Consider the following 11686-nt stretch of genomic DNA (forward strand, 5'->3'; position numbering starts at 1 on the left):
CGCTGAACTCAGAGTTAATCAAAAGTTTTAATCATGAATAACAAGGACACAACAGGCTTCAGGGCAAAAGTCAATTTTTAATAAAAATGACCATTTAACATTTAATAAATCTAATAAAATTCCAATTTTTAACCTACTTCATGTTGGGCCCGAGTCAAGGGCTCACAGGTCCCATTACAATAAATAGAGTTTTCACTGGAAGTTTGTTGTAAAAGTGAAGCAGATAGTTACAGTGTCACACTCAGTAGCGCAGTAAACACATGAGTTTAAGACATCTGCAGTGTGTAGCAGAGTTTTTTTTTCCATCTTAAATTAAAAAATAAATTATGTTGGTTTTTAAAAACAAAGATTTTGACCAATGACTGAAAATTGGAAAGTGGACAATGTGCCAAGTAGTTCGACAGGTAAACTTACAATCCATGATGTGCAATTTCCCCACTGTAGTAAAAATAAAGGTGGTTGTAATAGTTATTTAAAAATGCGTTAAAATTAGTCCTTCAAGGGGAATATGGGTTTATGTTAGCCTAAAAGAAAATATATTTTAATGTCTTATTGGACTTATGCAAAACAAAGTGTGACAAAGTTCATCACAAGCCTAGTAACGTTCATTGTTTCTCCTCGTTACTAGTATAACTTTCAGGGTTCATTTGGTCTGACACTAGGATTAGAAATATAAATTCTACATCTTTAATCCTCGTCCCTGACCAAATGAACCATGAAAGTTATAAAGGTTTATCACAGTTTTAACAGTGATATTTTAAAATCCCCCAAACAGAATTTGCACCATTTAAAAGAACAGACGTCACAACTGAGAAGTTCATCCGCTGACAATGGATAGACCAAACGGTTTTTGAGTGTCTCTGCTAAACTGTGATAAATTAAAAACACATTTCTTGTTGTAATTTCATAAACTACAGGCAGTCTCTTCACACTATCGACGGGAGAATCGGTTCTTGAAGGCTTTGATAGTTTTGGCCATCATAGGGGCGATTTCTGAGAAGAAAAAAAAGAAATTAGAAAAGTGCATTAATGATATGGATGTATCAGCGAAGAGCAACAACCAGATTGTATTGCTTGCTTTAAAGGAATAGGCCACCATTTTTACATACTGAGATATGTTCTTACCTTAGCTTAGACGAGTTCACTTATACCTGTCTGGACTTCAATAATAGCACAGACGGCGTTAGCATTTAGCCTCTCCTCCTCTCCTCTATAGCTCCAAACAAGGTGAAGATAGAAGCTACCAAGCTCCCAGACACGTACAAATGAACTTGTCTAAGCTAAGGTAAGAACATATCTCAGTGTGTAAAAACGTTGGCCTATTCCTTTAATGTTACAGTTTTATGAAAGATTTATAATCAGAATTATGTCTGTGAAAATCATATCCTTAACATGGCTCAGGTTCAAAACAGTAGGCCTGGTTCTATCATGTTATAGTTTTGGTTTAGTCCTGTGTAACTCATCTCGTTTTAACCCTGACATAATGTAGTTGTGACTTTAACAGAATTAGCTTTAAGATTATCAATAACTTTGTATATTATTATATGTTTATAACACAATGACACACATAACACTGCCTTACTTTTGACCTGTGGCTTGTCCCGGGCTGATGCTCCTGGAGAGGACCCTACGCCAGGGGTAGAAGAACGAGGAGCACTGAGCAAAGAGCTCTGAGACAAAGAAGAGGAAGAAGCGGAGGAAGAGGAGCGGGACTCCAGGGGCTCTGCTGTGAACACTGGCCGCACTCTGGGGGAAAGAAAAATATATACAGTTGCAACATGAAAATGAGGACGTTGATGATGTGCAGAATAGACTAGCTTCAGACTATTTCAGTTGGTTGGCCCCATCTGACCCCTTACCTTATGTTTTCTTCATTTATTACATAAAGTAAGATCGGGTTCTCCAATATTCAGAAAAATATTCTTTCGTTTTCTCTGAACTGAAGTCTAACCTCAGGAATTACTCAATTCTTGGCATCTCGTTGAGGTGTTCATGGTTGATATTCTTATGTTTCAAAGAAATGTTTATATTCAGTTTGCCCTTCCAAACGAGCTGCTGTACCAAGTGAATTTCTCTATAGACCCTTTCGCTGCTTACATCATCAGTGACATCAGCTGGAGGCAGGAAGTGATTAAGAAAAATAAGATTAAACTAAAACTAGCGATTATAAGTGTAAAACTACAACTACAAAATGTGGTCCTGTGGCTTAAGGTGCAAGATCAAGAGGAATGACATTTGAGACGATAAAATAAGGTTTATCTGATATTTCCAACAACAGTTAGACATTTGTTTATCGTTACTATGACAACAGCTACAATGGAAATAGATAGGAATCTAGCTTCCAGCCTCCAGCTAAGCCCGGAATGTTTACAAACAATTAAAGGGTCTATCTGAGATCAATAAAGTCTAATCTTATGGCCTATCAAGGGGGCTGCTATGAATACTCTGGTGACCCCTGGTGGTATATGCAATATTTATGCAGATTTTTGTCAAACTGATAAAGGAACATGGATAAGGTTTAATTTAACATTTAACTCGGGTATAAATCTCTGCCTTCTGACCGAAGGGAGTCCTCTCTAACATCATCCATTAGTCCTCTGTGTTTGTCGACAGTACTCACTTGATGGGTGCTGCTGCTGCTGTTGAGGCTGCTGACGAACCACTTGAAGTACCGAACCTTTCCTGTCGGCGACGGATGTCACGCGGCGGTTTGGCGACTGAATTCACAAAAGCCATTTTGACCTGTCGTCCTAAAGATAAACAGACAAACATCACTACAGTACAGGAAGCATTCATACCTCAGTTTTTTTAAATGCAATTATGTGAATAAAGTCTCATATTAAAATTGGGATTGTTAATGAAAATAAAACAACTCATGCGTTTATATTTGTCTATTTTGAGTGTATTCTTGTAGGACAACTAGTATAGGATTTGTCAATAGAATGCCAATAGAAACAAAATGCATCAGACTATCACATATTAAAACAAGATTACATAAAGGGGCTATAAGCAGATTTGCATCATCCTGAAATCAGACTATTTGGGTTATTTTGTACCTTTGGGCTTGCTGGCGTGTGCGGAGCTGATGTTCTGTGTCAGCAACCGGAGCCGCTCTTCCCTCTCGTCGTGGAGCCTCAGGTAAAGTTCCCTCCAGGACTCGTACTCCTGCGGCTGCTCCCGTTTGAAGTCCCTCTGACAGTGACGCATCCACAGCTCGTCAGAGTCCTCCGTGAAGCACTGATGGGAGAAGGTGAAGTAAAACAAAATGCTTGTTAGAAAACTCACAATTATACTGTTAAAAAAATATATCATCTTAGTAGTAATTCTGACCTGGTTGCTCTGTTCAATACGATACAGCTGCTCTGGGGTGCACCGCTCCAAAACAGGCTCCAGGATTTCAAATGGTACTCCTCCCACTTCAGCGATGGCTTTAGAGCAGAAATAGCATAATATAAATTGTATGCATTGCTTTCAATAAGTTTTATAAGAAATCCTGGTTACGTAAGGTCTACACCAGGTTTACTACAACAGGACTGCAGCAGCTAAAATCCTCTGAGATACAGATAAAGATATTAGAATTATTATCCATCTTATTCCTGGGGTCGCTCATATAGAAACAAGTATGGGGGGAATTTCCGGTGAGATGCCGAAAGTCGCGCAGAGCCATTGGTTTCCATAGATCAGCCTTCGTAACATTTGTAATGTTTCACTGTTTGCGGTTGAATGAAGAAATTGAGAAAGTGACATTTGTGGCTCTGGAACATGCAGTGTTTGGAAAATGTTTGCGGACTCAAGCTCAGCTTACACTGTGACATTTTTGGGGCGAACATGAACATGCCATCTGTGACTGACTCTCATACGTGAAAGCCCTGTAATGTAATGAGACTTAGACTGCGCAAGTGCGCATAAAGTTGCCTGGTGTACGAAATGCGCGCTTTAAATGAAGTTTCCTTGCCTTGCCTTACAGTAGCTCAGCTGTAATCCGAAAATGTGAAGATCTCCATGGATATTTGACCAATCAACACGAAACAGTGTTTTAATGCTGACAATCCCTTAAGCCTTGAGTACCCACATCTAAGTAAAGTCTTTGTGAAAGATCGCAGCATTAGACGATATCCACAGAGGTTAAGTGGAGACTACTTGGCCAACACGCCCATGGGTTAGAAAACTCTTCAACGGTGCGATTTTCAGTCACACGTTTATTGTGAGCAGCTCATCACAGCTCGTAGTTTCATTTCAGCTGTGACTGCTTGTGTTCCCACATAGTTTACATCTCTAAAGCTCATATAAAGTGGATTAGAGCTAACAGTCTACATGTAAACAAACAGCGGTCCAGTCATACTGGAAATCCCTCCCATACTTAACACAAGGTCTCATGATGGACGTAGGAATAAGGTGGATAAAGTGATACAAATACATAGTCTTCACTCACAGTCGATGTTGTTCTGCAGGACACGGATGCACTGCTCAAACAGCGTCATCATTCGAGGCAGATATGAAGTTTTGGACCCAGAGAAAACCACCATTTTAGAGTTTAACCTTTTCCCTGTGAAGCCGGCGTCCTCATCATCATTGGCAACGGCAACTGGCAAAACACAAGTGAAGTGGACAACAAAGATTACCACCTTCAAAGACTCCATGATGTGTTAGGAAAAAAAAAAAAGTCTTCCTTGTTTGACTGTACCTTTCCGTCTCTGTGGGGACAGTGGTGTGACGTCGAGGGAGGGCAGTGGTCTGTAGTTTGGCTGAATCGCAGGAAGAGGGATGTCAGGGAGAGTCGGGACCGGCTCAACCACCTGTAAAAAGTACAACAAAAACCCAATGTTAATTTGCATTAAATGTACGTCTAAAAGTCTCCCACGGGCGCAGAAAACACTTTTACTATTGCGTTGTAAGATGGGGTTAAGATCTGGACTCTGTGGTGGCCAATCCATGTGTGAAATCTCACGCTCCCTGAACCATTCTTTCACAATGTGAGTCCGATGAAACCTGGCACTGACATTTTAGAATCAGGGAAGAATAAATCCATTGATGGACTAACCTGGGCTCTCATTTATAAAGCTTGCGACGCACAAAATGAGACCTAACCTTTATTTATAGAAAACAAACTACTCTAAGCTGAATCAGTGAACCTGAAGTGAACGTTCAGGTGTGTGTATTCGCACATACACAGGTTATTACAAATTGGAAAAAAGTTAGCTTAGAGACCACACAGAGATCCAACTGCAGCAACCCCAGATAGGAACAGTTAAATCCAGTTGGTGATTTTTTTTTATTTTTGTTGCCAAGCAGTGTATCTAAACAGTAGTATTTGCTCGTACCTTCTTGCGCTTCTCTTGGGGCGGTCCTGAACTTGAACTTGATTTCGAGCTGGAGTGGGGCCTTTTGCTACTGCCATTAGACTTTTTCACTTTAGGCAATGAAGATGACGATTGCGATGATGACGACGGTGGAGGGGCGGAGGCAGAGGGGCGTGAGGAAGAGGATGATGATGAAGAGTGGGATGCTCGAGTGTGTGAGGAGGAGGAGGAGATAGCGGTGGAGGAGGATGTGGGTCCGGGTTTTTTCTTCTTTTTGACAGAAATCGGAGCGTCGTATGTTAGAAAAGACTCGAACGACATGGACGGAGCCTCGAACTCCTCCTCTTCTCCGTTTGTGGGAGACTCCTTTGGTGCCCGCGGTCGACCTGGAAAGAAAAAATATATATATATATATATTATTAAACTTTATGTGAAAACAATATAGCTAGTATCTGTGTAGGCTCTCAGTCGTACAGGCGTTGTCCATCTTCAATAATGGTTATTGAATCATCTTCTGTGCTCTGTAGTTGAAGTCGAACGTTTCCTCTCTTATCCAAAAGGCTCTGTCAGCGCACTAAGGTTCAGCTCAGCCCGCAGCCCAGATATAAACCACAGGAAGGAGTTCAGCTTGGCTCAGTCCCTCCCCTCTATTAAGAGCTATTGTCCCCTGAAGGTGAACATCTTTGTAATTTAAATCTTTGCAATTCTATGTCCTAAGGACCAAACTCAAACTTAGTTTCAGTCTGAACAACAACTGAAACTCGAGCCCATTACAGATCAATAGGCAGGTAATTAGCAGTGAGCTGAGATTAGGGTCGTTTAGATTGAAACTCAGGTAGGAGTTAGGGGAGAATAGCTCTTAGTAGAGGGGAGGGACTAAGCGAAATGTTCGACACTTAAGCTACAGAGTACAGAAGACGACTCAGGAACCTTCATTGAAATTATAGATGTAATTAATCTCTAAGTTTCATCATATGGTTTGGTTTTTCAAAATACCAATTGTTTGGAGATCTTGTTTTCATCCTGTCATTTCTTTTCATGAGTGAGAAAGCAGGAGGTTTCTCTGAGCCAAGACGCTGTAAAATCCAATTTCTTTGAGAACAGAGTCAGCAATGCTACATGCGACATGTATTACGTGAAAATGAGTATTATTGTGCTACTTAATCACGCCTATAGTCCTTTATAATAGCATTAGGAGTGAGCTGAGACACAAATTCCACGAGACGAGGAATTTGTTTTACTGAGCACTTTAACAAAATGATAATCTATCAAAAAAGTGCAAACCAAAATATTATCTACACATAGTGGGTAACTATTAACTAAATATTCCTTTCAGTATCTTTAAGTATCACTTTCTACAATGAGTATATTGGGTGCAGCGCAGTAAAATACAGGAAGAATTCACAAATCTATTCAGGGCCGAAAAATCTTGTGGCATTTGATTTTGCGGCTTTATAATCTTATGAGATCTTGGGCCACATCGAATAGTAGTCCAATAAAGATGCAAAAAAACCAACAACCTGTATTTCCGTAATCAACTTGGCCTTTTCGGGATTTATCTTCCTCATGTGTTAGAGGAAACATGCAATGTGTATTATGTAATCCGACTTCTGCTCTGTGTCACTGTGTCACTGACATTTGACATGGATAAGCAGTTTACTCCAAGGGTACAAAAAGCTGTTCATGTTTGCATCATTTGGAGTGAGAACAGAATTATGAAAAAAGAAAACAAAATCATGATGAAAGAAACAGTATATAACACGACATCAGAACTGAAAATGATGTTGTGTAAAAAAATATATACCATGTTGAACAATAAGTATTGGCTTCTGCAATTACTACGTTACTCATTTCAGGCCAGTGCCACACCTAGATAAATTGTGAAATGGTTGTTTTATTACGAGTTCAGCTCTATTTGACGAACAGTATCTCACCATCGCCTCCTTGACTTTTCTTCTCCTCTCTCTTGGATTCCTGAGGTGTGGACCTCTTGTGTTTAGGAGCTTTCTCTTCAGGACTGTGCTGCCTCTCTCTCTCCACGTCCCTCTTCTTCCCCTCTCTCCGGTCACTAGGCCTGCGCTCCTCCGCCCTGTCCCGGCTGTGGTGGTGGTTTTTGTGTACCTCCTTGCTGGGTTTGCTGCTCTGTTTTGGGTCTTTTCGTGGAGGGGGAGGTGGTGGGCTAGGTGGTGGTGGGCTCGGTGGTGGTGGGCTCGGTGGTGGTGGGCTCGCTGGTGGTGGGCTTAGCTGTGGGGAGCAATAGATATATCAGTATAATGATAATGTATTTATATTCTGTAATGCTTTTCTAAGCACACAACTTTGCTTTACAAATGTATGCATTTCCCATACGCTTGGTAATTATTATTATTGTTTTTGCTTTTACTTATTTCACCTTCAAGTCCCACTGAGATTCAGGGGAGTCAATTATTGATGAGTAATTCCTTTACAAAGTCACTCAAATAAATGCAACTCAGTAACAGTCACATCCCGCCCACCTCTGGCTGTGGGCTGTCGTATTCGTCGGACTGGTAGCTGTTTCTCTGCGGAGAGCCGTACTGAGGGGAGTAGTTTGGGTTATAGCTTTCCTCCTCGTCCTCCTCTTGGTCCTTGTCGTATGAAGGCTCCGGCGAGGGTTCAGGGGATGGGTCCCGAACTCGTTTGTGGCCCCGTTCTTCAGTTCTGTGAGACTGAGGTTTGGTGTGGTGACTGTTGGAGGGTCTGAAAAAGCAGAGGAACAAAACAGCTAAGGCTTCTGGTAAAATGGTTTCTTGAATCAGCCTTTGAGACCAATGTTCTCGTTATTACAGATTAGTAACTATTCTGGTTGGTAGACAACAAAATCAATATTTTATGATGATCACCTCAAGTATTCTTACCCATTTTAAGATATATTCTAGTAGCAAATAACATCAAGACAAGTAAAGTCAAAGTGTGTCACTGTCAAATGATTAACATGTAAGAGGTGGAGATTAAGCTGTAACCAATATAACAGGGTCCTCCAGCTATGGTAATTTTGACTGCTGTAATTAAATTAGTATAATCAACAATTACAAAAAAAAACAGAAGGGCAAGACAAATAACAATTAATGAATGGATAAAAATCACAAAAACGTAACCTAGAATAATACAAGAGAAACAGAATACTACAAAGACTTTCACCATCATTCTTTGGATTGACAGTAATTTTGACACTTTGTTCATGCAATCCACATGTTGAAGCTTGCACTCCCTTCAGGAGAATCACAGTAGCAGATAATGATATAATGGTACCTGTCCGCTGTTTGAGGAACCAGTTTCTTCCATTTGGCCACAAGGCTTTTCGCCAACTCTCCAACTATGTCATGTTTCCTCAAAGAATTCACAGCTTTGCCCACTCCAGTTTCCTGTGAAATTGTACATAAAATGACAGAAGGATAAATATTAAGTCTGCAAGCTGTTTTCCAAAGATTGGACACATGTTGACACATGTTGAAAGTAGTAATTGGCACATAAAAAAGTGAGCCATAAATGCTTGGTGTTTGGTGTTTTTACTTACCACCAGGATTTCTACAGTCATAGGAAGCTCCCCCAGTCTTCTCAGAGACTTTACCAGCTGCAAACAGATTATAATATCAAACACATGGTTATATTAATGATTCAATAAATAAAGAACAAAGGACAAACAATTTTCACAAAGTAACATCAACCAATATAAGTTAATCCATTCCACAAAAAAGCACAGAATATGACGTGATGGTGTATTAAATAATACAGGCAGATTTAACGGTCACTGTGTTTAGCTGTGCTGTAAGAACAGGATAAATAAATAGGGCTTTACTCCAACACAGTGAATTAAACTTGCACACCTTGTTGTGGATCCATAAAAAAAACACACACAAAAAAACACCCAACCACAACACGCATTATCGTATGAATGCTTCCACTGTAACAGAGTGGAAACGCACAAATGCTCCCTTGATGACACTTCAAGTAGAGTGTTTTTATCGTGCCCTATGGTCTGTTTATTTGCCTGAGGTTGACAGTGAATTGACCTGCCACACTTGATCAACACTATATCCAGGAAACAGGAAAACATGTTGTAAGGTCACATATGTGTCTCCTGGTGTTGAAATGATGATTACTTTATTGTTATACCATATTTCTTATAAGGCTAAGGAAGTGACCTAATTAGGATTACAATGTGCATTCCTGCAACAAATTGGTGTCACGGTTAAGAGTCCTACGAGTCCAATGAAGACCCAAATACTAGGTTTATTTTATTATTATTTTTTAATGATTCAAAAAATTACAAAGACACCCTCTATTTTATTATTTATAGATGTGAAAGTACAATATTGTCTATTACAATGAAAGTGGACTCTACAAAACTACATACATTATTCAACATTAAATGAACTATATAACTACTTGATCTGCTTTTATTTCTAGCACTAAAATGAATGGCCATTGTCCACATCACTTATCATTTCTAGTTAGCTCACTGCTAACTCTGGCCCTCAAAGCCTGTTTATTTTAGATAAATCGCCGTTTACACAGTTTCGGCAGATGTATTTGCGAGCCAGGGCAAATTAGCGAGGATTCAGAGGTTTTAACTAGTCTTACAAGGTGCTCAATGAATTATTTTGATAAAACAAGTTAAAGCCCCGTAAATACGATGACGTTTCACGAGAGGCCTTCAGGAGCCAAAGCAAACGTTGGGAAATTTGAGCAGCGTCAACGGATTGGCCATGCTCGTACAAAGAACAGTGAAGGATTACACATTTTATATCCTGTCATGCTGGTTAGTTGTCAACCAAGTACGATATGTTGATTTACAATTCACTGCAAAACAAACGCTAGTTTTTAAGTAATTATACATTCATACAATCAATTACCAATACAGTAGTTAAACTTGCCTTCAATCAATATATTACATTGTCATACCTTTAACACATATTTGGCCTTTATAATTACAGCCTAATGAGTGATAATTTATTATATGGGAACCTAGAAAGAATCTATTTGTGTTAAGAGAAATATAACAATTATAGTGTGAACAGTAACTGGACATAAAGGTTATAGTTTGTGAGTTCAAATGTATGATTTAGTGCATTTTTAACTGCTCACATTGTTTGAGGCATTAGATGGCATGGAATTCAACGTTGTTTATATATGTTTTTTTTTTTTCCTTCTTGCACCATAGCTGCGAGATTTAGAATTGCTTTAATTGTGTTTAAGAAGCCAAAAACCTGCTACATTCTTTAAAATGAACAGAGCCTGGCGTTGGACCCTGAACGCAGTGTTTAAAGCGGAGGAGACTTTAGCTCAAACTGCGTGGCTTCTTCCCCTGGGCCCTCCCGTACGGTTCGCGTGGCCACGGGGGTTGAAGGACCTCACTCCTCTGTGTCGACCCTACGCAGACGTTACCTTTCGGGGCTCCTGGTTCTCCTGGAGTCGGGACTGGAGCCTGTCCACTGTTTCCAGCAGCTCCTCCGCCATGTTTACTGCTGATACCCTGAATTTAGCGGAAGCTGCTTCATCCCGAGCGACGCCAAGTTCCGCTACCATAAAAATACAACACAATTAAATAACACCAATGAAGAACGACGTAAGGTTAAAAAAGAAGAAAGACACAATATGCTAGTGATTCAAGCCAATAAATAATGCATAATTAACAGGAGCGCGTCGCTTATCACGAAATCTAAAGCGGTTGTTATGGTAACGCCGTGATAATACCATTTCTCAAAAAAGGTAAACAAAAAAAAGTGATTTAGAAAGTAAGTGGTGAATTATTAATTTTAAGTAATAACCTATATGATTTTAGGTAGCATACATAAAACGAATTTATATTTTAATGTGAAAGATTCATAGGTGACGTCGACGCACAGCTGCTTGAGAACACCTGGTTGACGTATAGGTAAATCTACTGACAAACTTACGTCAAAATGACACTCCCGCTATTTAAAATATTATATGACCTCTCACCATTTTAAAAATTTAACGCAGTCTCAGGCATAAAAAAAAAATACTCTTGAGGCATTGGGCATACTTTTTACTTTTTGGGGGGGGTTACATTTAATTGAAATTTACAGATCTTTGGGAACATGACAATTCATAGTGAAGTGTTCATAGTGGAGATACATTAAAGATACATGATTTACAACTACTTGAAGTCAAAACCAGGAGACCACTGGAGTGTGAGGTGGAGCAGGGTGTCAAGTGATGGGGATATTTTTAGCGGGGTGGAGGGCAAAGCGGGGGTGCCTGTATTTGGATATGGAGGAGGGAAGCAGGAAGGGGCGTTGGGTTGGGTGAAGGGTAGTCCGGCTGATGCGTCACTGCTTTGGTCTGGACCCCCAATTTACCTCAGCCTGCTTTATCATTTAATACACACACACAGCACACCA

The 11686-nt window shown here is 39.9% G+C and overlaps 1 protein-coding gene across 1 annotated transcript; it reads right to left on the reverse strand.

The window, feature by feature from the left end:
- Positions 1-57: 57 nt before the first annotated feature.
- eloa (elongin A) lies at positions 58-10819 on the reverse strand (the record flags this gene model as incomplete). The annotated part of the gene is given in 14 exon segments (XM_079570929.1): positions 58-993; positions 1583-1746; positions 2621-2750; positions 3057-3237; positions 3331-3428; positions 4433-4585; positions 4685-4796; positions 5322-5686; positions 7235-7544; positions 7796-8018; positions 8571-8683; positions 8836-8892; positions 10707-10802; positions 10805-10819. Coding segments are annotated over 14 exon segments (2079 nt in total). The 3' UTR covers positions 58-931.
- Positions 10820-11686: the final 867 nt, after the last annotated feature.

Source organism: Gobius niger (genome assembly GCF_951799975.1).
Source record: "Gobius niger genome assembly, chromosome: 14".
Classification (NCBI taxonomy): Eukaryota; Metazoa; Chordata; class Actinopteri; order Gobiiformes; family Gobiidae; genus Gobius; species Gobius niger.